The sequence below is a fragment of the Martes martes genome, assembly GCF_963455335.1.
Source record: "Martes martes genome assembly, chromosome: 16".
NCBI classification, from domain to species: Eukaryota; Metazoa; Chordata; class Mammalia; order Carnivora; family Mustelidae; genus Martes; species Martes martes.
The window spans coordinates 10,380,829-10,408,759 of record NC_137904.1 but is presented as its reverse complement, the minus strand read 5'-3'; the positions used below and the strand labels follow the sequence as shown (position 1 = coordinate 10,408,759).

General features: G+C 50.9%; 1 protein-coding gene across 1 annotated transcript; it reads right to left on the bottom strand.

Moving 5' to 3' along the window:
- ALKBH5 (alkB homolog 5, RNA demethylase) lies at nt 1-25,641 on the bottom strand. The gene is made up of 4 exons (XM_080825700.1): nt 24,119-25,641; nt 14,794-14,874; nt 5,057-5,212; nt 1-4,240 (listed from the first exon to the last, which is right to left on the bottom strand). Exons 1-4 carry the CDS (start codon nt 24,886-24,888, stop codon nt 4,063-4,065), a joined length of 1,185 nt encoding a protein of 394 aa, XP_080681826.1. The 5' UTR covers nt 24,889-25,641; the 3' UTR covers nt 1-4,062.
- Between the last annotated feature and the right edge of the window lie 2,290 nt (nt 25,642-27,931).

Below are 27,931 nucleotides of genomic sequence, written 5' to 3'. Positions count from 1 at the left end.
TGAAATTAAAGTGTATTTTATTTAACCCAGTATGTCCAAAATATTGTCATTTCAACACGTAATCAATATAAAGTAACTAATGATATATTTTACATTCTGTTTCATACTAACTTCAAATTCTAGTGTGTATTTGACACTTAAAGCACATCTCAATTCAAACCAGCCACATTTCAAGTGTTCAACAGCCAAACTGTCCAGTGGCTGCCATATTGGACAGCACAGGTCTAGATTTAAGAAATCAGTAGAGAAAATTATGCAGATCAAATTTAATAGTAGTGCTGAGGCTGAGAAATTTCAATCCAATTAACATAGTTTGTTCCAACGATGAGAAATCAGTAGGCCATGTACAAGATTTAGTGACAGACTATTGGGAAAAGAGTAGTGTAGTAGGCTGAACAGTGCCCCCCCCCCAAAGATTTCAGCTCCTAATCCTTGGAATTTGTACATTTTTTCACTTTGCGGATGTGACTGAAGATTACATGGGCAGATTATTTCTGATCTTTCAGGTGGGCCCTAAATCCAATCACTAGTGTCCTCGTGAGGGACAGGCAGAAGGGGATCTGGTACCCACAGAAGAGACAGCCACGTGGCCACAGAGGCAGAGACAGGAGTTACCCGGCCACGATCAAGGAACATAACAGCCACCAGAAGCTTTTAGAGGCAAGGACTAGAGCCTCCAGAAGGAGCGTGGTTTGAATTGTGATCTCAGCCCAGTGATCATAATTTTGGATTTCAGACCTCCAAACTGTGAGAAATAAATTTCTGATGTTTTAGCCACAAAGTTTGTGGTAATTTGTTACAGGAGCCCTGGAAAACTTATCAGCAATGGGATCCAACTCCATTTGCCGTATCATGGTTGAATTACAACCACGGGCACACTACAAATAAAAGAATCTATCAAAAAAGATCAACAAAAGGCTTCTATAAGGAACACTTGGCTATACAGAGCTAGAGCGTACTGTGTATTTTATTCGTAATTTCTGTGCTACACATCTTTCATGTTGGCACAATTTAGAACAGCCGTGTGTGTGAGAGATCTATACCAGGTCTGGTATCCTCAGCACCCCACACAGAGCCTGGCACACAGTAGGACACTCGTATTTTTGAATGAAGGGGACTTTGGGCCTCAACTTCCCCCAGCACGAGAGGCTTGGAGGAATGGGATGGGGTACCTAAGAAGGCAGGGCTGGTGCCAGATGTTGTTAGAGCACCTACTATGTGCAAGACTGGGGTGGGGGCACAGTCAGATTCAGGGAGTCAGGTACAGAACCCCCACAGGCTTAGGGACTACTCAGAAAATTAGTTTAGTCCAGAGATGGGATGCTGTGGAACCACTGGGCAGAGACTAAAGCCAGTGATACAGCAGGACCTATAAGGGCCGAAGCCCCTTCCCCTAGCCTCTCTGTCCCTTATTCCTGCAGAGCAAAGGGCCTTTTGGGGACTAGGAAAAGCCCAGGTGTGATTGTCACAGCTACTGTAGAGTTTCAGCTCCCCAGGCCTGCACATGAGCTCCTGTTCTATGCCTGAGTCAGGGGCCTGGGCCCTAGAGTGGGAGGTACCCCCCTCTGCCATGTAGTCTGGATGACTTTGAGCAAGTTACCATCCCTTTCAGCTCTAATGTCTCCTCTCTGGGACAACTGTGGCCCTGTCTACCCCCGCAGGCCCAACTAGCTATGGAGCATATGGAGGCTCTCCCCCAGCGCCCTTCATATCCTGTCACCGATTTGCAGGATTGAGCCCTAGCCGGTCACCTGCTCCCTCTAGAGTATCTCTTCTCCTCTCTGATATGGGCAGGTAAGTAACCTGCCAGGTCTCCACAGCAAGAATTGGCCAGACTGGTTTGGGCACTGGAAATCAATGAGGGAGACTCCACACCCAAGCTGACCAGAATCTGGCAGCCAGGTCCAGGACCTGGAAGGACTAAAAACCCTCTGGGCCCCAACCCCAGTCCACACAAACACATCTGGCTGACTCCTGAAACTGTATCCCACAACTCTGTAGTACACATCTTGAAAGCAAGGACCAAGACTTTTGCTCACCGATGAGGCCACAATGAGGGCTTGGCCAGAACATAGTAGGAACTCAAGAATTTGCTTAATGAGCAAAACCACTTGCCTATCTTTTACAAAGGCCAGGCTCTCCCTGCCTTTGCTCACCCTGTCCCTCCTTCACTGGCACACACCCTATCTGATCACACCAAGGGGGAAGGGCTTCAAAATTCAGCAGGGTATGATTCTGGCTCCTGCAGGACCACGGCATCCTGGGCACCTGGACACGTGGTCCATCCTCCTTGGAGTGGGAGAGAGCACAGTAAGCAGAGGGCAAGGTCACCTTGGACCCTCAGCCCTATTATCTCCCGTGAGGACCTGGATGGGCGAAGGACTGTCTGGCCTCCCCAGCCCGGGTTCAGAGTTAAGAAAATAAAGGGATTAAGGAAGCACCAAAGGCAAGTCCTCTCTTATAACAGTATCAGACAATTGTTTCAAAATATATTAGATTTGGTTTTTATTGTAGAGCACACATATCAGGGCAAAGTGCTGCACACACAACTACAAATCATTTTTGGGAAAAAAGCTGTAAGAAAAATAAACCTGCAACTGCTTTAGTTATGCAGTCCCGACTTGAATCCACGCTGGCAAAGGAGTCCTGGCCCCTGAGAGCGGGCTTCTTGATGACGGCTGCCCCAGACTTCTGCAGCCTCAGGCCTGGGCCTCTGTAAGACAAGGCCCCCTGGGGTGGTGGCAGCCTGGGGACTGGGAAAGCCTCTGCTCTCAGCAGGCCCGGGTCTCCGCCATGGCTGGCAAGGAGACATTCCTAATGAATCCAGATCATCAAAACCTTGCAACCTTCAAGGATCTGGAGTAGGTGGGAACTGCCAAAAACTTTATTATCTTTTTCCTTTTATTACTTCTTAAAAGCCCCTTCCCCAGCTCCCACGCCCCCTGAGGCAGAGGAGGCGCCCACCCAGTCTGCAGACCTGAGCTCTGGCCTTGGATGCATGCTACAGGCAGACAGAGCAGGTGGGCAGGCACCTTCCTATGGGGATGACATGGAGAGAAGGCCCAAGCTGGCCAACGAAGGAGAAAGGAAAGGGTTAGGAAAAAGTCCGGAGATCAGATGAAAAAATAACTCAAAAACAAAAAAAAACAAAAACCCTACCACACACCACAACAATTTTCCATACCCCAAATACTAGACTTGGAAGGACACCAGTCCCTCTAGCTAGAAACAATTCCTAAAACTGCCCCAACATGGTAAGTCTAACTGTTCCGTACAATCACACGCATATGCTTGAAAGAAGTAACCCAGCAAAGACGTGTGCTCTTGGCAAGAAAGGTCAGGACCACTGTAGCCAGCCCCTCAGCAGCTCAGGGACCTGTGGGCGGAGCAGGCCAGTGGGCCTGGAGGAAGCCCTGGAGCTCAGCCAACAGCTTTGGGGTGGCAGAGGACTGTTTAAACCTCCACCCAGTCATCCTGAACAACTCTGCTGCAGGAGGCAGGGGTACTTGTGTAGGCTTCCAAGCCCTGGAGAACAGGTGAGAGGTGGGAGGACAGCAGGCCTCCAGCAGAACCAATAAGGAGCATGAGACCTCAACCCAGCACGCAGACACGGGCGGGAGGGGAAGGGGCAGAAGACTGAACTTCATTTACAACACTGAGAAGATTTACATTTAAAGCAAAACAAGAATTTTCTTAACCAAAACATTTTGTTGCTTTTAAATAAACCCAGCCTGACAGCCCCACTCGAGGACAGCTGCCCCCCAACATCTCTACTGGCCACTCCAGCGCGAGCTTCTGTCCCCTATAGATGCCAACAGCCTTTCCATTTTGTAGGAAAACCGAGAACATGAGAATCAGGTCCCAGCCAATTCTGTTCTTCAGCCTTAACAGGCAACAAACCCGAGGAAAAAAATTCAGGATCAAAAAAACAAAAACCAAAAAATGAAAACAAAAACCAAACAAAAACAAAAACAAAACGGAACACCAAAAAACCGAAACGAACAAAAGGAGGGGGCAGCTACGTGAGGAGTAACCAGAGTTCCCAGCGGCGCATGGCACGCCTCAGTGCCTCCGCATCTTCACCTTGCGGGCGGGGCTGCCTGCCGCCTCCGAGCAGTCCTCCCCGGACTCGTAGGACTTGCGCCAGTAGTTCTCAGAGCTGAAGCTACTTCTCCGACGGTGTGTGGGCAGCAGCACCGAGCGCCGGTTCTCTTCCTTGTCCATTTCTAGGATCCGAGGCCTGCAAGGGGAAGGGGTGGGTGGAAGCGTTCCCTCACACCTCTGTGTCTGCGCTGGGCCCTCACCATCTGCGGGATGGCGCCCTCCAGCTCGGCGGTTCTCCAGGAGGGTCGGTAATGGCAGAACACTGGCATCGTCTCTTTGCCCACTAAGTGCAGCAGCCACACCTAGTCTCGGAAAGACTTCCCAATTACCCTGGGGGGTCTGCTGAGTCGAGGACACCCCCAAGGCTGCCGGACAGGAGGCGGGCTTCCTTAGTACAGCCTCAAGGTCCTGCCTGGTCCCGCCATCACCTCCCTGCGCTCTGCTCACCCACTCCACTAGGCCCTGACCGGCAAGCTCTTCCTGCCTCAGGGTTTCAGCCCAGTACCTCTTGCCTAGATGGGCCTTCACGTACGGCTTCCTTATCCTTCTCATCTCAGCTTAAACACGTCCCCAGAAGTCTTCCCCAACCCTTCTGAAATAGGTCCCTGGTCTGCTGTCTTCCACATCCCGAGCTTCCCTCCTAACATTTAAGTACTCATGAGAGCATTTGTCTGGGTGGACAGAACAAGGGACGTCATGGGAAGCCCACAAAGCCTTCCCACTTGTCAGAATCTCAGCCCAAGCCCTACCTCTGAGGGTGCAGGCAGGTGGTCATGGGCTAGGTGGGAACGCCACCAATGCCACTGACCTAGAAGCAGACATTAAGGCTTGGAAAAGTGGTCAATGCCACGCTTCTAACCACATACCCCAGGTTTCCCCCACCTATTTCACCCTGCAGCCGGGCCATGGGGCTGCTTTGTTGGCCTTTGTTGAAGGTCCCTAAGCTGAGTACCTGTGGGCGGCATCAGGGTCTGCCTTGCGATGGGACCGCTTGGGTTTCAGAGCAGGGTCCCTGTTGTTTCCCGACAGACGATCTGAAGCATAGCTGGGTGGTAACACAGAGCTGCTCAAAGACTTTGTTTCCAACCGGGGTGCGTCTAATCTCGTCCTGCAAAGGAAACACGCATGGGGTCACCAGTGGGCCTTGGGGAGGGAGTGGGCCCCATGAGACCCATTCTCTGGCCAGGGAGAGGGGAGCCAGCAGCCTCTGCTGTGTGCCTCAGTTTCTTCATAGTTCAACTAGGTCTGGCTGACTTGCAAACACCTACCTTCTTACGTTCAAGCTTAGGAGTAGGAAGAGGAACATTTCTGTTTGGAGACCTCTAGTGATAGGGGTCTGCTGCACCAGGGGAAAGATCCAGGGCTCTCTCTCTCTCAGTTGGACAAGCAGCCCCACTCACCCTACTCCAGCCCAGAGGTTCTCCAGGGGCTTCTACTCTACCTGCCAGAGTCCTGAGGGCCCCAAAATACTCCAGCAGATGCCCTCATCCTTCCTGAAATATCAAGACAGGAAGCAAGGTTCCCCTGGTCCAGGCCTACAAAAGGAAAAGAGACTCTCCTACTCTCTTACACAGTAACACTAAAGCTATAGGAGAGCCAGGAAAGTCCAGGCCCAACTCAACATTCACACACTTGGCTCTGATCTCACCACAGCCACCTGGCAGCTTCTGCTGGTTACAGGATGCTAACCAAGTCAAGGCCGAAGGGCTTTTGAAGGCAGAATCCCCGCTGAGCACTAGGCCTGAGTTTTAAGGAAGATGCTGCCCAGTAAAGGGAAAACATGGAAGTATGGATGGGGCAGTGATCGGAATCCTTTAAAAAGCCAGGCCAGGAGGAAGCTAGCCTGGGAAACCTCAAAGAAGCCCCGAGAAGGCTGGCAAGTCAGGCTGGTACCAGCAAGGGGCAGGAGAGAAGCCTGGTTTGGGGAGTGATGGAACACATCTGGCAGAAGGCCCTAAAGGCACCCTTCCAGTAGGCAGCTGTGCACAAAATCGTCACTTGGTTCTGAGGAAGGTGCTGTGGTTAGAGCAGAGCACCTTCACAAGAACACTGCAGGGAAGACAGCAGGAGGGAAACCCGAGAGCTGCCCTGGCCTAACGGCAGGTTCTTGTTCTTGGTAACAAGTGCATGCAAAACTCACAGATCCCTCTACCTACCCCCAACTGGCTGACCTGCTGTAAACAGATGGGGAAAACTAGGTCCCAAAGGTTGTGGTAATTCACGGCTCCTGGAAGTCGTGGGAGAAAAGTTTAAGCCCAGGTGAGACTCCAAACAAGCCTAACAAGCTGGAACGACAGGGCTCTGACCCCGGGTTTTTCTCCTGAAGCCAGCAGGGGGCGCCTTCTAGCTGGGAGCCAACATTCTAACACCCTCAGGTCCAAAGTGGTGGGCAGACCAGCAGAGCAATTTCGCAGGCCTGCCTGCTTTGGCCTTACGGAGAGGGAAGCCAGAATGGTCAGCTGTACTCACTGGCCCACCAGTCTCAGCCTCCACTCTGGGCCCTCCAGGCTCAGGGAACCAGGACCTATCTAGCAACAAAAGGAAGAAGATCCAACCCTAATGGTGCCACTTAGAATCCAGGCTAATTGCCATCCTTTTCTGGGCCTTCTCCATCTAAACAAAGTAGGGAGAAATGTAGCTGTCCCTAGGTCCTCTTTCAGTTCTAAGAGTCTAGAAATCAAGTGGCCTCCTTCAAGGCTAGGACTTTCAAGATTTTGGGGGGGGTGGTGCCTAGGTGGCTTAGCTGGTTAAGCGTGTGCCTTCGGCTCAGGTCATGATCCTAGAGTCCTGGTATGAAATCCCACATCGGGGTCCCTGCTTGGCAGGGAATCTGCTACTCCCTCTGCCCTGCTCATGCTCACCATTTTTCTCTCTCCCCAAAATAAATAAAATCGCTGGGGCACCTGGGTGGCTCAGTGGGTTAAGCCTCTGCCTTCGGCTCAGGTCACGATCCCATCGGGCTCTCTGCTCAGCAGGGACCTGCTTCCCTTCCTCTCTCTGCCTGCCTCTCTGCCTACTTGTCTGTCAAATAAATAAATAAAATCTTTAAAAATAAGTAAATAAATAAAATCACAAAAAAAAAGTTTATTATTTTTTTTTTTTATTTTTATTTATTTGTCAGAGAGAGAGAGGAGCGAGAGTGAGCACAAGTAGACAGAGTGGCAGGCAGAGGCAGAGGGAGAAGCAGGCTCCCTGCCGAGCAAGGAGCCCGATGTGGGACTCGATCCCAGGACGCTGGGATCATGACCTGAGCCGAAGGCAGCTGCTTAACCAACTGAGCCACCCAGGCGTCCCAAAATCACAAAAAAAAAGTTTAAAAAATATTTTCTTTAAAGATTTTAGTTATTTACTTAAAAGGGGGAGGGGTGGCAGAGGGGAGGGAGAGAAAGAGGGAGGGAGGGGGAGAAGCAGACTCTCTGCTGAGCAGGAAGCCAGACTGGATTCCAGGACCTGGAGGTAATGACCTGAGCTGAAGGCACATGTAACCGAATGAGCTACCCAGGCACCCCTCATGCCTAACATTCTTGAGAGGGGTTAAGGGGAAGAGATGGTGCCAGGTAACACCCAGACACAAGGGTGGGAATCAGAAATCACTGGAGCCCAAGGACCTCTTCTTTAGCAGGCCAGGCCTCATCCCCCCCATTATGGGTGTAGAGCCTCTGGAGAGGTTAGGGAGACAGGTATGGACTAGACAGGCCAAGAACACAGACTGGCTCTGCTCCTCTCTCACTGCCTGAAGGAGGGGAAGGGGGTTCTGCACATGACAATACCACTGCCATCAGGATGCAGCCTCAAGAGAAGAGATGATCAGGAGGTGGCCCTACTAAAAAAAAAAAAGTCCCTGCCTCCTGTACCTACTTCTGGGACAGTATAAGCTCTGGGACCCGAAAGTGCTCCTGACGAATCCCCTGGGGCTTTACCAGTACATCTCAGAATAGCTGGAGGAGTTTCCCTCCCTCCATTTCCAAAAGGCTACTATGCTGCAGGAAGCCAGCCTAGAGCAAGATCCCAAACCCAGTACCCACTGGTAGCTTAATTTCTGAGAACAGCCCTCTTAAAAGGCAGCTAACTTTCAAGGAGCATGCTAGACCCCTCAGGGTTCAGCAAACATATCCATAAACTTCTGAAGTCAGGAAGTTCTAGCAGTAAGGGCTGGGCCTGGGTCTCCTCAGGTGACAAGAGGCAAAGAGACCTGGCTTACAGATCTGAGTCAACATCCAGGGGTTACAGGAAGGTACCCCAGATATATGAGGTCACCCAGGCATCAGGACACCCCCAGGACAAAAGCAGGGATTGGGCAGAGATACTTGGGAAGCCAAAACAAAGGGAGGATGACTGAGCATTAATATTAACGCATTAACATGGGACCTGAGAGTGAAGAGAGGGGGCTGACCATCCCAGGAGCTCTCCTCATGTTCCTTTATTACTCACTGAATTCTCTAATCTTCTGGAGAAGTTGCTGAGGAGGACTACTCCCACTGTAAGGATGGGGAAGCAATATTAATTGGAGACCAAGTCGCTGGCCTAAGCCACACAGCCACTATCCCATGAAGGCCTCTGAAAGTGGGCTCGCTGCACTGCAACAGAACAGACTGCTTGTCCAGGCAGACACCATTTCTAGGAAACCCGGAACCAGCCTGCGCCTCAGGCCAACCATCCCTCAACTTCTGGCTCCACCCTCACACCAAGCACCCTTGCACTTACAAAGCCGCTTACAACATCTGTTGCGCTTACATTCCCAACAGAGCATAGAGGCAGTGTGGCAAGCCTGTCTGAGCACCCCTTGTCTACTGAGTGACCTGGGCCTCTAGGTCTAAGCTCCAGCACCAGAGTGTCAGATTCCCATAAAGCACAGACCTGTACGGTTGTCTCTCCTGCAACAGCATTCAGACCTCCTGCCACCACTCCCCATCTTCCACCGAACTCCTTCCAACATCACACATCGCTGCCTCAAGACAGTTCTGACCCTAGCAGGCTTCCACACCGGTCTCAAAGAGCCTAAAAAGCATGTGAGGGGTATAACCCAAAGAGAGGGCACCCAAGGCCCATGGTCCTAGCAAGGCTTCCAGAAGACCTCCATACCCAGGCCTGCAAGATAACGAGGCCCCAAGGACCTCTCCAATTCATTCAGCCTGATTACCAACATGTCATACCACACACTTGTAACTCAGGGCTCCAGAAGCCAGTGCTACACAGATGATAGCCAGACAACAGGGCCAGCATCATGGGTGTCCAGGAAGCTCCCGTTCAGACCTGGTAAGGTACTGATATCCTCCATGACACCAGGCAGTCAAACAAGCTTGCTTTCCCTGGCCTGGGCCAGTGAACAACCTATCTCCAGGTTCCCTTTCCTCTCATTCGCTGTGCCTGTACTCATATCTTACCTCGAATGGACACAGCCTTCCTCATCCCCTACCCCTGACTCATCAAATTCAGAGGCAAAGTATGGTGAGGAAGGGGCCAAGAGAAGCAGGCACGGCATTCTTCAATTTAACCATCCCCAGCACCACCGCTGCCCCAATTTATGTGAGAACACATGGCTCAAGTAACCAGCTTGTCTTCACTGAAGAGGGGGCAAAGCCGGCCAGGAGCCTAAGCCAGTTTCATCTCTAGGTGGTCTTACTGCTCTCCCACTCCTTGTGCAGGATAAATGCACATGCATATACACATACTCACTGGACCAGGAAACAAAGGTGGGCTAACCCTTGGCCCAGGGGATGAGAATCTTGGAGCAGAAGCAATGGCACGTGACTTGATGGGGACAATGTCTCAGGCCAAGTCAGGAAAGCCAAGAGCTGGCCACCCCTGCCCCGAGGGACAAAGCCCAGAATGCATCCTCCATTTCCACCCTCCCCTCATCACAGAGCCTCATACTTGGGCTACTCTGCTTTCAGGAACAGTCTCCCCCTGACCCCTGCAAACCCCTGGTCTGAAGGACCAAATAAGCCATTTAGCTCGGCTGCCTACAATCTCTCTCATGCAAATCCCTCACCCCACTGCTTCCTGGCACACACCAGCCTTGGTTAATATCTGGCAAATGAACCTCTAGCTGCTCTTCCCAGCTTCAACCCACTGCGGTAAAAGCAAAGGAATGGGCGATTAACACTGCCTTGAGCCACTTTATCTGATTAACTGGAGATTAGCTGTGCAGAAATATAAGGTCTTATAAGCAGACCAGGGCAGCCCATCTCCTGAAGGCCAAGGGACTGGGTGCCCTGGCCACCAACCGAAGGCTCTGAAGGCCCACAACCCATCTCTGATGATCAAGTGTTGATTCAACAAGACCTCCTTTCCACACCTCCCCTCAACTACAGAGATCCTCTATACTTTGTACCTTCTAGCCTTTTAGCTGTTTTTTGTTTCTGAGGAACTTTTATTTAATTGAGAGAGACAGAACACACACATGGAGGGGCAGAGAGAGAAAAGCAGACTCCCATTGAGCAAGGGAGCCTGACACGTGCGGGGCGAGAACCCAGGAGCCTGGGATCATGACCTGAGCTGAAGGCAGACACTAACCGGCTGAGCCACGCAGTAGTCCCAGGCTTACCATCTCTGCCTGGCCGGCAATTTCTAGCTCAGGAGTCAGATCCACCAATCCTGTCCCATCCCACCCCCAACCCCTACCAAGCTGGATATAACTGCTAAATCTATTTGCTGCTGCTCCTGTTTGCTGGGATCCAGCAGATATACTTTGTGGTTTTAAGACAGTGTTTACTCTGGTGGTGGTGTACTAGCATGCAAAATGCCAGCTCCATTACACACCAGCAGACCCGGGTTCAAGGTCTTCCTCAGCCATTTACTGGCTGTGACCCTGAAAGGACTGTGACACTGAGCTGTAGCCCAAGGATTCCACTCATGGGGAAACTCTCAGGTGATCACTCCCAGCCTCGAGTCCTCTCTGTGAGAAACAATGGTGCCACACACATGAAGACTCACATTCAAAGCTGCCACATTGTGTTGAATCAAAAAGCACTTAGTGGCTACCCACCCATTTCCCCCCATGAGGCGTTTAGGACTGTCCCAGCTCTGACTGACCCGAGCTGGTGATAGAGCCCCCAGGCCCTCCCACAACAGCCTGTGCAATTTTTATCCAAACTTAAGAGAAGGCAAGACTGGCTCCATCCCCTCTGCCTATGGAGCAGGGCCAGGCTCAATGCCCAGATTCCACCCATCCAGATATGGCCTCACCAGCAAGCAAGTCAGCCAGGTGCCCATCAAGACCACATCCTTAATGCCTGGGCAGTGCCTGGGCCAGGATGCTATATTTTTCATCCCGTCACCAGCTTGTCCTTTTCCAAGACCAGCCCATACAGCTACTCTGGAGCTGTTCCTCATTCACTTGCATTGTCCCCCTCTGGTATCTCCTCTGGGCTGGGCTTCAGTGCTGGGCCTGGATGAGCAGGGTCCCTGTCCCCATAGAATGCAGATTTGGAAATTCACAATGGCAAGTATATGGGCTCTAACAGTCTAAAGAGGGAGGAGATACACTGACAGGGCTACAGGTATGTGTCTGATGCTTTCTGCGTGTCAAAACAGTCAGCACCTGAGCCTTGAGGGATGGTTAGGTCAACCAACTTTCACTGTGCATAGGTGGGTCATTTGCAGGGTAGGATGTGGAGGAAGATGAACATGTTGATGGGAAAACATTTTCAATAGAGGTCACACTGTTGCAAGGATCCAAGCCCGTGGACCACACTAGGAGCTGCAATACTTTAATATAAGTGTGGAGTACAAGACAACAAGGAAAACTCCAAAAGATTAGGCTGGATGGACGGGCAAAGCCGAACAAAGAGCCTGGTGTTTATCCTGGGCCTCTCGTCTGGTCCCAAGTTGTCTCTCTACAGCTGGGCGGTATTCTAGCTCAGCTGACCCAGGGAAGCTGAGGGCCATCCTCCCATTCCTCTCCAGCCCCCTCATACCAAAGCTCTGTGCTTCTGCTGTCTAACCCAGTCTGTGGCTGGCTCCTGGGCCCATTCAAGTCGGTAGATGACTGATGCTCTTTGACCTTTCAACAGTCATTCTCTAAAGTCAGACCACTGCCAGGAGCCCGGCTGGCTGAAGAGCTTCCAGGGGGACCTGGTTAACAGTGTAGGCTCCTAACTCCACTGAGAAGCATCCAACCCAGCCAGCCTGAGATGTCAAGCAAGGGAGCCACTGCCGAAGAGGAAGGAAACAGCTGGAAGAATGAGCTGACACTCCAGCTATGGCCACTTCATTTGCACCTCCAGTGAAGATTTCCCTGGGATAAGCTATTTTGAGAGCCTTGCAGGGAACACCTGGGAAGTTGCTGCTCTGGTTTTGTATCACCCTGGGAGTTCCTCTCCAAGCTCCTGGCTTAGGTGGGGCACTTGTCCCTGGCTGCAGCTGAAATGCCAGTATAGCCCAGGAAGAAATGACCGGGGAGAAGAGGCCAGAAGGGAGCTACACTCTGGACTGCATCACTTCCGTGTTCTGGGTTTTGGCCTGTGCTGGGAACCACAGGAAAAGAAAGCAAAAAGGCAGATTAAAAACCCTTCTTCTGATGAATTCTAGGAATATTTGTAGGCTAGAGGCGAGACATTGCCAGCTCCTGTACAGACCCCCGTCTGCAGCTCCCACATGTGCCTTGTTCTCTGCCTGCACCCCAGGATCGTCCTTTAGGTCTCTATCATTTCCATGCTACATAGGTACAATAGATACTCGAAGTTTTGACTTGACAAAGTGGCAGAGCCATGCCAAAGAGACTTCATCCACGACATTATGTTGGCATTCTGGACCCAAAAGGCCAAGAGGCTTTCAGTTATAAACTGAAGTTAAAAAGATGGCAAGCCAGGGGTGCCTGGGTGGCTCAGTGGGTTAAGCCTCTGCCTTCGGCTCAGGTCATGATCCCAGGGTCCTGGGATCGAGCCCCACATTGGGCACTCTCCTCAGCGGAGAGCCTGCTTCCCCCCCACCCCCGCCTGCTGTTCTGCCTGCTTGTGATCTCTGTCAAATAAATAAATACTCTTTAAAATAAGTAAATAAATAAGTAAAAAGTGACATGCCAGAAAATAAGGATGTACTTAAGAGAGAGAGAAAGAAAGAAAAAAAAGAGAGACAGAGAGAAAGAACTCCTAATGGCCAAAGCTGGCATAACTGCAGCATAAAACAAATACCCATAAATTCATATTGATGTAAGTAAACAACTGAATAAAGACGTAAACAAATGAACAAGAGAAGAAACAAAATCTCCTTGCAGAAGAATTCCAAATAACTTGGAATTCTCCCCACTCCTTATGGGCTGGCTGCGCATAGAGACTTCCCTCCTACCCCTGGGAAAGCAGCAACTCTAGAGCGCAGAGCGCAGCCAGAGGACACAACCTCAGCCAGGTGTTCCCAGTCGCCATCAACAGTGAGAAGTCCTGTGCCCTGGATAGGACGGAAGAGGAGAGGGCTTCACCTCCGTGGTCTTCCTCCCCCAAGCCCCGAGCCCCAGTAGAACCAGGAGAAAAATGCCTAATTCCAATGGAGAGATACTCTACAAAATATCTGACCAGTGATATCATGAATAAGGCAAGTCTGAGAAAGTGTGACAGCCAAAAGGAGCCTAAGATGATTGACGACTAAATGTAATGTGGGGTCCTGGCACAGAAGAAGTATGTTACAAGGAGGCTAAGGAAACCCCAATACATAGGATTAATAATACATATATCAATTAATAATATATATAATATATATCAATATATAATCAATATAATATATATCAATTAATATATAATATATATCAATAATATATCAATTTGCTTTCTTGACTATAACAAACATATCTTACTAATATAAAACATTAATATCAGGGAAGTGGTGCTTGGAGTACAGAGACTCTGTACTACCGTTACAATTTTCTATAAATCTGAAACTGTTCTAAAAATAATGTTTATTTAAATTAAAAGAAGAAAAAAAAAGATGGCAAGCTATAGGACGCTGTGTTCTAGCTGGGGCGGAGGGTGGGGGGTGTCCTGGCACTGGTTCTGCTCTCCTCACTACCATCTGTACAACCCTGGACAATCATCTAGCCTCTTGCACTCCACTCTAAAGACAAGCCTGTCTTGACCCAGCATCCGCTTGGTTCAGTCCATTCATCCCATGAGCAGAAAACCAGAAGAGCGGAAGAGGCCAGGACTGGTGATATTGGTCAGTATATCCCCGACTTCCTGGCCAGAGAAGAGAGACAGCCACAAGCTATACACCTGCTAAACACTGCAGCCTAACCTCCCACCTTCGTTTCCTCTTCTCACTCCCTGCTCCTCCCAGAAGTGAAAACCCAGGCATTTTTAAAGCAGGCTGCTAAGGCGCAGTCTAAAAATAATCAGCAAGATCACATGTGACAAATCAGAACCAAAGAGATGGGGAAAAAGAGAGGGGGAAGGGAGGTCTGGAAGAGGGGTCCCTAAATCTTGTCTCAAGACTGTATCCATAAACACAGGGAGCATACGCTTTTGCTCAGTCCCCAACTCCCTAGTTAAACAACCACAGAACTTAATTTTCCAATGAAGAAAAGACAAAACAGCTTTTTCCTCGAAGAATTAAAATCAAAAAGTAGGAGACCTGATAGCCTTTTCCTCTCCCAGGCTTCATGCCGCTATGCTATTGATACAGAGGAGCCAAGTTCTAAGGGAATCCAGACCTACATCTCCAGACAGGCCTGCAGGTGCCAGACACCGGGGCACTTACTTCCTGAGGATGATGACCGCTCTGCGCTCCTTGATGTCCTGAGGCCGTATGCAGTGAGTGATTTCATCAGCAGCATATCCACTGAAAATAAACACAGAGCATATGAGCTTGGAAAGTGAACAGACAACTGAAGTTCCCAGAGGGTAAAGAGAGAGAAATATGGTCCAGGTCTTATGGACACCGCTGCCATGTTATTTTGAGAGGTTCAAGTATCTACGTGGAAAGGGAATTCATCTGTTAAGATTCAGGATACACCACTCAAGAAAAAAACCGGGGAAGAGGCAAAGATAAGCCTGAAGGTATAAACCACAGCAGCAATCTCTCCACACAAGCCAAGAGCCCTTCTTTTACAGGGCCCCCAAGAAGGTACACCTTTAATCACTCTGGAGGCAGCTAGAGTGACTCAGGCCAAACCTTGGTGAGAAGACAAGAACTCTACCTCCTCCTCTTCCCCCACCCCGCCCCCACCCTTCAGCACAAAGAGGAAGCCTAGGCAGACACTGACAGCCCTGAGTCACCAGAGAGAACTAAGGCTGCAATGTTTAAAAAGACAATTTGTCTACTTGAAAACAAGCTTTCAAAAACCTCCATTTGGGGGGATCCAAAAATCTTGAAGACAGCTGTGTTTGGGATATTTTAAGAATTCCCATCACACTCAAATATCTATTTATTTTCATCAAGTTACACAATTTAAAAAACTGCTTAGACCAATGAATGTGGGTAGATGACTGTCCTCTTCACAGCTACCATCTTTCTGATTTGAAACTCTGGAAGCAGACTCAGCATCCTGAGCCTCCTCACATGCCCTCGCCAGGAGCTTGGCACCCAAGAGGCACTCCCACCCCAAGTTCCTCCACGGAGCTGAGGCAGGGCTCTACACAGCCAGACCCACGCTCAGCCACAGGCATAGTGGGAGGTGAACACCTCAGCCTGGTCTCGCTCAGCTTTTCCCTGGCCACCCCTAGACTGCAAATCTTCCTCTCCATGGCTGCTCATCAGCTCCCTTCTCAAGGGCAACTAAAAAGACAACCGTGTAACTATTAGAAACACTGCAGGCCTGGGAGGAACTCCTCAAAATGGCCAGGCTGCCCCAACATGGACAAGAACTAGAAGCAAGACAAATAAAAAAATAAGTCCAAGAGAGGGAAAAAAAAAAACCCTCTGCTTTGAGGCCATGCTGGGAGAGACAAAACCTTTATATTATTATTTTTAAAGATTTTATTTATTTGTCAGAGAGAGACACACCCACACACACACCATGCATGTGACCGTGTGTGCGCACACAAGCAGAAGGAGTGGCAGGCAGAGGGAAAAGCAGGCTCCCTGCCTGATGTGGGACTCAATCCCAGGACTTTGGGATCATGACCTGAGCTGAAGGCAGACCCTTAATTGACTGAGCCACCCTGGCATCCCAGAACCTTTGTTTGTTGCTTGCTTGTTTTTTAAATGATTTTTTTTTTAAATTTTTATTTATTTATTTTTTTTAAAGATTTTATTTATTTATTTGACACAGAGAGAGAGAGATCACAAGTAGGCAGAGAGGCAGGCAGAGGGAAAGGGGGAAGCAGGCTCCCCGCCGAGCAGAGAACCCGATGCGGGACTCGATCCCAGGACCCCGAGATCACGACCCCAGCCGAAGGCAGAGGCCTTAACCCACTGAGCCACCCAGGTGCCCCTTAAATGATTTTTTAAAAAGATTTATTCATTTGACAGAGAGAGACACAGTGAGAGCTGGAACAGAAGCAGGGGGAGTGGGACAGGGAGAAGCAGGCTTCCCACGGAGCCGGAAGCCCGATGTGGGGCTCAGTCAGGACCACGACCCCAGCTGAAGGCAGCCGCTTAATGACTGAGCCACCCAAGTGCCCCTTATTTATTTAAGATTTATTTATTTATTTGACAAAGACAGAGAGAAAGAGCACATGAGCACAAGCAGGGAGGGCAGCAGCATGCTCCGGCTGAGCAAGGAGCCCGATATGGGGCTTGATCCCAGGACCCTGGAATCACGACCTGAACCGAAAGCAGATGCCTAACTGACTGAGCCAACCAAGCGCTCCCAGAACCTTTACTCTGAAGATTCCTTCTCTGAGCTGCTCCTAGACCAGAGGTTTTCAATTTTCTCTGTGAACATCAGTCCTAGAAGAGACTATGGATAAGTGTCCACAATCATATCAACGTGGAAAATATTGAAGAGTTAAAAAAAGCACGACTATGTTAAGAGATCTGAGAATTACTACAGCAAAAGAATCTGCTGACTTTGTTTAATTGAGCACTGACCAAAGAACCTTCTCTCAAATAACACCTATTAATATCTGTAGGCCTACAGTGAAAAATGCCACACAGAGCTAGAGGAGTTGAAGAGGCCTGAGTGAGAACCTGAGTTTTGTTGCCTACTAGCGTTGTGACCCTAGGGAATTCACTTGCTGGGCACCTAAACCTGTTTCTTCATCTGTAATAAAGACAGCAGTAGGTTTCGGGTGTTCACTTTGTTATGCTTTACAACTTAGGTATTATTTTATGACCACTAATGAAAATAAGATTTTCTATCTTATTTGAGAGAGAGAGAGAAAGACACCATTGATGCGATGCACAGAAGTGGGGAGGGGAGGTTGATGGAGAGAGAGAATCCCAAGATGACTCTGCACTGAGTACAGGGTCCAACACCGACCTTGATCTCATGACCCTAAGATCATGACCTGAGCTGAAATCAAGAGTCAGATGCTTAACCTACTGAGCCACTCAGGCGCCCCAATGATAAGATTTTAAAAAGGGGGACCCTGCCTCTTCCCTTGAAGGGAGAACTAGAGTTCTATGACTACATGGTTGGCACCCCTGAAACCTGTAGGGTGTTGTGAGAATTAACTTAGACAATGCACTGTGCCTGGCACAGCATTCCCATTTACTAAGCACAGGACACAAGCCAGAGGCCCTGGACCACCCTGGGGGAAGTTAGAGACTTGGGTTCAGTACGTGCCAAGGAAATGAGATCTGGGTTCCTCTTGCGGGGATGTGCCAGCAGAAGAAGCCTCATGGACCCCATTCTCTGGACTAGTTCTAGAGCTTGTTCTAGGTTCTTGTCACTGCACACTGGGAGAACACAGATGTAGGATGCAAGACAGTCCTGTATGAATACAGGACTCCCCTCAAAGAGCTAAGTCCAATTCCCCAAAGGTAATCCAAGGCACATTTCTAAAGCCTGAACCTGAAGTACTGGCCACAGACAATCTTTCCTACTGTCAACAAGTATCAGTCTGTTTGACACAGCTATAGGCAACTGGGGCCCTCACCTCCCATATTCAGCAAGGAACAACTCCCCTTAATGCAGAAGGAGTAAACCCAGATGTCTGTCAAAACTTACCTGCCCAATACATTATATGTTAATAAAAAATTTAAAATTAAAATTAAAAAAAAAAAAAAAAAAACCTTAACTGCCCCCACTCCCAAGGGCTCCAGAATTGTGCCACTAAACTCAGGCCTCAGAAGAGCTAGTGCGGAGTTAAGACCACCTGGACCCCCAGAAATGACCGCATCACTGACTGCACCTGAACAGCTCATTAGCACTGGTCTTCTAGAACTTCGGGGCAGCTGTGACATGGCCCACTGACCCCTCCTCAGTATCTCAGGCTCCTCTGGGAGCAGGAGGCTCTAAGTCCTGGCCAAGGAAGCTCGTCTGGCTAAACTTCAACAGAAAATGTCCAGCAGAGACCACAGAGGATTACTTACTGCTAAGGAACCTACTTACCACAAGAGAAACTATCTGCAAGTCCCAGTCTGCCAGCTTGAAACTTAATATGCCCTGGGTCCAGCCCTACCCTTGGCAGGAAGAAAAGTTCCAGTGCCTCCTGCTCTTTGTTTTCACAGGGAAAGGAGAAGAGGAAATACTTCATGTTGGTCAGCCTTCTGCTCCCTGCCTGAGCTGAGCCCTTTCAAGGTCCCCCCACCCCATGTAGCAGTGACCAGCACCACAAGCATCAAGAGCGACAGACGTGGTTCTGTAACCCAATAGCACTACACCTTACAGTGACTCTTAAGAGTCTTTCTTCTCCACAGGGAAGCTTTCCTCAAATCCCCCAGAATGGGTTTCCCCAACACCAACCAACCACCCACCCGCCCACCCTCCTTTACTACTATGTCTGGCCCTGTGGAAATTGTGTTTTCCCTGTAAGACGAAGTGCTGCAAAGGCCTTATTCATCTCTGCACTCAATGGACACTAAATGAAATGTGTGTTGGGCTCAACTATTCTGTTTCCACATCTACAAAAAAAAGTTCTCACAGCAAATCCTTCCTTAAGAGGATTAGGTGCAAGTTAAACGAGGAGTCTGAAAAACTCTTTCTAAGAGACTGTGCAGGACTGTACATCTCTTCTCTAGGGAACAGTTCTGGAGACAGTGTTAAGGCAAATTTCCAAGACAGCAACCGTTCTCCATCCACTCTGTGCCCTGCCCAGGACAGAACAGAACCAGAGGTTGAGGGACTGGCCAAGATCACCAGCACTGCCAGGCAACCTTCCTTCAGCTAACCTGCTCTGGGCAGCCCCCACGAGCTTGCCTCACAGCTTGCCTAGAGGATTAAGAAACTTGGGCTTTGGGGAACAGGAGGCCAGCCACCTGGGCACAGGGGTGGGATTGTGAGCTCACGCTCATTATAACCAGACCCAACCTTCTAAGAGGACCCATGGCCTAGCTTTATGAGAAGTCCTGGGACTTTATGAATACAGAAGGAAGGTCAACCTGTTCCAGGTCCCAATTCTCTTCACATCAAGGTATAGTTAGAGAGTAGCTAAGCACAGAAAGTAGCTCATCTCCAGAGACATTTTACCTAAACTTCAAGCATTCAACAGCGTGAAATTCAATATCTGTTAACAACTCTATGCCATCAATAGACCATTTTGCAGAGAAAAACTAAGACCCAGAGAGGTTAAGTTACTTACCCAAGGTCAAACAGCTAAAATGGTGACACTGGAACTCTAATCAAACTCTTGATTTCAGTATTTATGCTATCCATGTTTTTGGTTTTTTGGTTGAGGGAGAAGGTAGATAATAAGGAGTAGAGAGAAAAGCCCATCTGTGTTTTCTGGTAACAAGGTCCAATCTATCCGGAGGACCTTACTGGCCTTAGAAAAGGACATTTAATACCTACCACCCCCAAGGAAGAAGTCTGCAAAGATGAGCCCATGTCTCCAGAGAGCTAGCTACCCTATCTCAGCAATGGCTGAACACCAACTCCCCAGGCGAAAATGGCCAGCCAGCCCTGAAATCTGTGCGGCCTGTTTACTTTCTGCTTGCTCTGAGCTTCATGATTAAGACCATCGTTTACCTGCTAGCCTCCTTCCCTTTGCTGCTGCTGCCTTCTTGTTAGGCCTGGTAAAACCAAGGCCAGCCAATCCCCTTGGCCCAGAGCTCCTCCTAAGAACGCACAGCACAGCCCTGACTTCATCCTGAGGTTCCTCCCCCTCCCATGGAATCAGACTGCACACAAGAGATGTGGCCCAGGACCTATCTGCCCTACTTTCCCAACTATTTTAAGCCTGAAAGCTAAATATTGCTTTCAAAAGCTGAACAAGATCAGCCCTTAGCCCAGAACGAACAGGGGTGCCCACTCCACCCAATATTAGTTTCTACCTAGAAGGCACAGGCTGTGCCCACCTCTGCATGTCCCATGGCTGGGTGGTTAACAGTCATTTCCAAACAGGTGGCTAATAAGGCCTGGGTCTCTGGGCATGTGGCCACAACCACAGACCATGAAGCAGTGATTAAAAGTAGCAGCAAGTAAGCAATTAGTCTTGAGGTAATTATTCTAATTAATCCAACTAAAATGTGTTTTAATCTGCCCCATCACCCTACAGAGAACAGGAGAAAGAATGTGGAAAGGGGCGCCTGGGTGGCTCAGTGGGTTGGGCCGCTGCCTTCGGCTTGAGTCGTGGTCCCGGGGTCCTGGGATCGAGCCCCGCATCGGGCTCTCTGCTCGGCGGGGAGCCTGCTTCTCCCCCTTTCTCTGCCTGCCTCTCTGCCTGCTTGTGGTCTCTGTCAAATAAATAAATAAAATCTTTAAAAAAAAAAAAAAAGAATGTGGAAAGAACTGATAGAAAGAGGTGAAAGATACTCATTTCCCTGGAGAACAGTATTAAGAGGGGACCCAACCAGGCCCAACATGGGAAGGTTACAAAAACAACAACAAAAACTGGGTTTGGAAAGACACTTAAAGCACTTCCAGAAGGGTCTGTGAGGCACTGCTCTAAATGCCCACATTTGGACACTGCTGAGTCAATGTTTGCCACACGCTAACGTCTACACTGACAACTATTACACATAAAACAGTATTCCTGCCATGTAGCCTTGGAACGGGTATAGACTCTACTGCCACCAACAACTAATGTCTGAGTCACATGAGAATTACTAAAAACCCTCCCCACCTGCAGAGAACCACTATCTTCATCAGCCCCCATGTTCCAATCTGCAGCTTTACAGCTCATCACTTCTGGGCTGGGATACATACCAGGAAGTCAAAGAAAGCATCCCCTCTTACCAGCCTGGGGAAAAGCCCAAGGAGCACTTAAAGAGGCACTACTGACAGACAGGTGTTCACCCACCTGCATACCAAGTAAACAGAGTACACTAAGTAAGCAGGTGCTAGAAAATTAAAATTAGTGGGGGCATCCAGAATACTAGAGCAGTGACTCTTAATTGGAAGGATTTTTGCAGCCCTACCTACCCCGGGATAGCTGGCAATACTTGGGAGACATTTTTGGTCACCATGAAGATGAAACTGCTATTTCGTAGACAAAGACCAGGGATGCTATTAAACATTCTGCAATGCACAGACCAGCCCCTACAAAACGAAGAATCAGCCAACCCGAAATGTCAACAGTACTACTACGGAGAAGATCTGATGTAGTGCTTTCCCATGGCACGCCTCGCCAGAATCTCTACTTCAGGTCCAGGTTGAATGGGAGAACTAAAATCAAATTCCATCAGCCTCAAGTTAGCATCTACCTGCCCCCCCCTTACCTATGGCTACTCTCTGCTACTGCCACCAAAGCTTCCGTGCTCTCCCTGCTAACTTCTTTGCTTGGCTAACTTCTAGTCACCCTTCAAGTTCCACCTTATTTCCTCCTAAAAACTTCTAACACTCCAAAATGGGTTCCCTCACCTTCAAAGTACTACTGCAGTTACTTTCCTGGGCTGTAACTGCCCGTGGCTTCCACTGGGCTGTGAACTCCATGAAGTAAGAGCCACGCTGTAGGCTCCACCAAATATCTAGCCCTTTCCCTAACAAGAGAGCAAGGGATTATTATATGGTTCTGTATGAAAGCAAATACCCATTTAGGTGCCTACTCCGTGCCAGGTTCTGTATAAACACCAAATCACCGTGTTTAGTTCTAACAGGTTTTGGAAGTTGGCATTACCCCCACTTTACAGACAGGAAAGCCTGCTCAAAGAACACCCACAAGGTCCCAAAGCAAATGACAGCCGAGCTGGATTCAAAGCCTGGGGCAGCACTTTTCAGGATATGGTTGAGCCTCCCACATTAACTCTACAGCCAAGTCAGAATCCAGGAGTTGGAGGAAGACTGGGAAAGCTTTAGGACTTTACTATCCCAAGGAAAAGATGAAGAAAATTTTCCTGATGATGCAATCCTGTTGCTGATCACTAGCAGACCTGCATTTTAAGAACTTGAAACTTCTGCTCTTCAATACAGCGGGGTGTGTGTGTTGCACGCGAGCTGGGGAACAGGAAAGCCTCAGAGTCACAAACTGTTTTTTATGACCACCCATTACATGTCCAACCACTGCTACAGCTCATGACAACCTTAAAGACCTGTGACTATGTGGAAAATTACTATCCCCTTAAGAGACTAAATGGTCTTTGTGTGAGGTCCTTTTAGCATCAATAGCCCTTCAACGAAGTCAGACGCCAAACTGCCTTACACAGTAAGCCACTTGTGAGGGTCTGCCCTGGAAATCCCACCTTAAAAGGGTTCTACTAAAACATCAATCTGGGATCACCACTTAGATCTAAGGACAAGCTTGGAAGCCCAAATGACAAAGGGGCACCTGACAGATAAGTGGCTATCTTACGTTTCAGATGCAAAGTACTGTTTTGGCTACCACTGACTTCCCAAACTTCCCTGTGAGGAGACCCTGGGATATCACAAGGCTCTGCTGCCACCCCCAAATACAGAAGCAGCCTCAGCTGTTTAACTCAAATGAGACTGGTGACCTGCCTCATATTAAGAGGGCTCCAGGGTACCCGCTTCTCCCCAGGACCCATGGCACAGACTTCAGAGGCTAAGCGGGTCACAAAAACTCAGCATGTCCTGATCCTATACTAGAATTCGATGGTCAAGCAGCGGCTCTGAGAAGCTGCAGTCTAGAGCTCCTAAGAGGTTTTGGGGATTACTGAAATACAGTGCTAGGTTACTTGTTCTAGGGCTGGAAGGACGCAGCCTCCAAACAAATATTCCACTTTATATAAACAACAAAGGGGTTCCAGCAGGCAACCTTTTTGGGGGCCAGGGTACTGAGTGAATTCTCAGCAGGATCTGGGACCCAAAACAGGCCTAGCACCTAAGTTCTGCGGCTGACGAAACTACAATGCCAAATATCGGGTAAAGAGATCTGCTTTATTTGGTTTCATAGGGCCCCGGTAACAGGTAACACGTTCTTACAAAGGCCCAACAGGCTCTTCAACAGACAACAGGGGCTGAATTTTCAGAGTCCGCTGCACTCTATTTCTGCCCCAGCCACTAACCGATCTGACTCCAGCGAAGTCATTCCCTGTGCTAGGAAGAGAGAATGTTTATCTATTACTCTCAGGGACCTTCCTCCACATTTTCTGTTAAGAAATCCTCACATATGTCCTCCGTTTTTCTGTTTCTGTTTTTTAACAAACATGAAAACGGCAGAGTTGGAGAGACTTTCAGATAAGAGTTCAACTTATTTTTCAGAAAAGCACAGATCTGGAAACAGAGACCCAGAAAAAGGAAAAGTGACTTGCTAAAATCACACACGGAAACAGCCTCCTTAAATTTAAATCTCAGCCTTCTAGAAAGATGCCTTGTATCAATTCTTGGTCAAGCCTGTGTGATCATGCCAAACCTGCCCTCGAGATACAAAATTCTAGACTGGTATCCTGACCGATCCCTACTTTATCACTACACGTGTTTTAAACACAGACCCCTTTCCCCCCACACCCTCCTCCCCCCCAAAACCAGAAGAATGGATCAGAACTGTAAAGAGCGGGCCCCTGTCTGCTGCTGCCCCACGGGTGAGGGTGGGCAGCTACGGCAGCAGGATGCAGGGCCGCCCCCTCCTCCCAGGTGGGTTACCTGAGCACAGTCACGCTTCCCCTGCGCACTGGCAGAGAAAGCACCGGTTCCGACACCCGGATAGGCTTGAACTGGAACTTGCAGCCGAAGCAGAGCGCCGAGTCGCTAAAGAAGGACACGGACACGATGGGGCGCTCGAAGATGTGGATGGGGTCCACGTGAGACACGATGCAGCCGCCGGGCTGATAGTCGTTGATGACGGCGCTGTTGACGAAGCCCTCGGGGATGACGCGGTGCTCCACCAGCTTCTGGATCACCAGCTGGTGCACCCACTCGGGGATCTCGTCCACATCGCCCGGCGGGTAGAGGCGCTCCTGGCCAGGCCCGCGCTTCTGCAGCTGGGCACCGTACGTGTAGCCCTCGCCAAAGAAGTACTTGTTGCGCAGCGGGGCCCGGTCCACCGTATGCTCGTTGTACAGGCCCTTCTCGGCGCGGGACACCACCTCGTCGATGCGGGCCTCGATCTTCGCGCACTCGTCCTGGCTGAAGAGGCGCATCTGGCGAATGCCGCTCTTCACCTTGCGCGCCTCCTCCTCCTTCTGCAACTGCTGCTCCTCGTAGTCGCTGCGCTCGGGGTCCGAGTCCTCCTGGTACTTGCGCTTAGCCCCGGACACCGGGTAAGGCTCGGCGGCGGCGGCGGCAGCGGCAGCGGCGGCTACGGCGGCGGCGGCGGCGGCCGCTGCCTCCCGGCTGCCCGCCTTATAGTTGTCCCGGGACGTCATGGACTTGAGCTTTTCACGCAGGTCCGTGTAACCGCTGGCGGCCGCCATAGCCCCCGCGACGTTGCTCTAGGGTCCTCCGGGGCGGGAGGGGCGGCCGGGCATGGCTCTCGGAGGACGCGCCCCGGCGCCCCGGGAGAAAAAGTGTTCCTCAGCGCCAAGCCCCCATGCGAGACCGGGGGACCCGGCGGGGGTCGTTGAGGGGCCGGGCGCGGGGTCGGGCCTCAGGGGCGGGGGGTCATGCAGCGGTGGCGGCAACGGGGCTTCCTCCTCCTCCACCTTCTCCACGTCCCAGGGACCAAGGGCGCCGGCAGCGCCTCATGCCGCGGAGGGTCGCCGCGGAAGACCGACCCGACTCCCAGCCAGACCCTCAGACGCCCGGCCCAGCCCGCACTTTAAAGCGCTCCTCACGACGTCACGGGCCGTCCGCCCGACGTCCGCCAGCGCCGCTCCTCAGCGGGTTCTTCTGCGCGCACGCGCAATGCCGCCGGCCACCGCGGCTCCACGCGCAGCGGGCATGCGCGTGCGTGTAGGCCGGGTCACCGGAGGCGCCGGCGCAAGCGCAGACGGGGACCGCTCGGCGTCCGCCACCCCTCCCCCACTCACTGAAGGGCTCCGAGGGAGCACCCTCAAATAGCAACCTGCCTCCTTGACGCGCCACCTCCGCGACCGAAGGGCTCCCTCCACAGGGGTGCGCTCACGCTGTCAACGCTGTCGCGATGCTGCGTCACGGCATCGTCCAAATGCTCGAAAACGCCTCAGCCCTCAACGCGCAACCACCGGGAAACCGCCACAACCTAGGCTGCCCCGTCACCGCCCCCTTTGGCGTTTCTAGTTCTTTCATTGGGTCACCGGCCACGCGCCGGGCGGGCCCAGACAGCAGCTTCCGGAAGTTGGTTTGCATGCAAGCCTGTCGATCAAGCGGTCGCCTTGGCTACTGCGTCCGTCACTTAATTAGCTGCGTGGAGGGCGTCGAGGACCCCTGAAGGGTGAATGGGTGGCTATGTAAGTGCCCGAATGTAGACGCCAACGGAGAAAAGCCCTCAGACTCCTTAGGAAACTTATGAAACCAGCAGAAACTTTTCAAACTGCGGGGCCGAGAGCACCGGGTCCCAGCTCTAAGTCCAAACGGCGACGGCCGCAGAAGCGGGACTCAGGGGGCACCTCCCCGCCCCCCACCCCCGTCGTCCGGAGTGGACGTTCCACGAGTCACGTCCCGGTGGTGGCGGGCGCGTGCGCAGCCGCGGGGCGCGCGGGGATTTGGCGTCGGTTTTCCTTCGCGTTAGAGATGCGTATAGGGGCTCCTTTTCGAAACGACAGAAGGAAACTCAAGGGGACAAGTAGACTCACGGTGAAGGCAAAACTATAGCTGATTACCGGGGACGATTCCAAAATTTTGAAGCCGTGCGGTTGGACAGCGCGCGCACGGCGTGGGCAATGGCGTGGCGGTTCCGCGAGGGCTGGTTCCCCAGCCAGGGTTTCTTCTCGAAAACCTCCCGTGGCTCCCGGGATCGAGTTCACCTCTTTTGCTTGGCGTACCAAGCCTTCGTTTGAGACCTTTCGGGCCTCGCCCCCTCTACCCTCCCCGCGAACTCTGAGCGCTAGCCTCGCTCAGACAAACTCTGTCACACCTCCTGGCCTTCGCCCAAGCTGTTTCTTCCTCCTGAAATGCCAGTTCCTTTCCACCCATCTCCTTCACGTTGATTTTTTTGAGCCTCAGCTCACCCCCCTAGCAGCCTTCCCAGACACACACTGAAATGAGATGCATCTTTGGTTTCGTGATTTGGCCTCGGCATCTGCCTTCAGCCTCACCTCCCTGGCCATTTTGCTCCCAGCCCACGTGCGTGTCTGCATCCTCTCCACGGCCGCCCACCGCCGCCCACCACCACCCACCCAGCCCCCCAACTTGCCAAAGCACCAGACTGACAGAGGTTTGAGTCTTGGACGGGCTGATGGGCTTTCTGACCCCTGGCCGTGACTTACCCTCTGAACCTCAGTCTACTGGTGTGTAAAATGGCATAACCTTAGTACCCCCTCATTTGGTAGTTGTGAGAACTAAACAAGGTCATGTATGTTAAGCAGAGGGGCCTGCACAGCTGTAGTCAGGGTCTGTTTCCAAACTGAAGGGCCTGCCCGTCGCTGTTGGGAAATGTGCGTTGTGTTGTTGCCGGGCAAGCCTAGGCCGGCGGGGCCTGTGAGATGGGGAATCCTGGACACCTGGCTGGGACTCTAGTACTGTCCCCAAGCTCCCTGCTGGGCCACCTTCCTTCCTAAGATGCAGCAGGTGCAGCAGAAAATGGGGCACGCCCGAAGCCCATAGTAATTTTGGCTCCTGCCCCTTTCTGACACAGCCTAGTGGGGGCGCTGATGGTGGTGGTGGTAGGAAGGCAGCTGCAGGTTGTGAGAAGGTGGCCAGTGGGCAAGGCTGTAGTCAGGCATCCGGAGCTCCCGTTTCAGTCATGCCTGGGCCATGCTGTGTGAACACATGGGCAGGGACCCCTTGCCTGCATAATGAGCAATTGGCCTGTGGTGGCTCAGGCCCTTCAGAACCCAGCAGCCCCCCACCTCTAAACTGCCCTCTAACATGGGGGTGGGGGGCACTGGATTCTGCCCACACACCTGCTTGACAGGGAGGTCACCATCGCACAGTCATAAGAAAACCCAGAGACTCCTCTGCGGAGCCCAGCTCCTCTCACCCAGCCAAGGATGAGGATCACCTCTTCTCTGGGTCTCAACGACCCCTCCCATCCCAGACCCCTCATCGTAAGCGTCCATGTGCTCCTTTCTGATTCTTCTGGAGCCAGGGCCCTCCCTTCGCTGAGCCTCAGTGAGAGACAGCCACCGACTCTGGAGCCAGCCTGCCTGTGTTCGAATCTTGCCTAGACCACTTAGTGGTTACCTGCTTCATCTCTGTGGGCCTCAGTTTTCCCATATATGAAACAGTGATAATAGTACCCACCTCACTGGGGTTATTTTGAGGGTTAAGTGCATCAGTGTATGTAAAATTCCTGGTGCAGAGTAAAAACTTGGTAAGAATTAGCTTTTTAAAGGAAAAAATGTCTTCCCCACCCCCACCCTGGACATGCATTTGTAT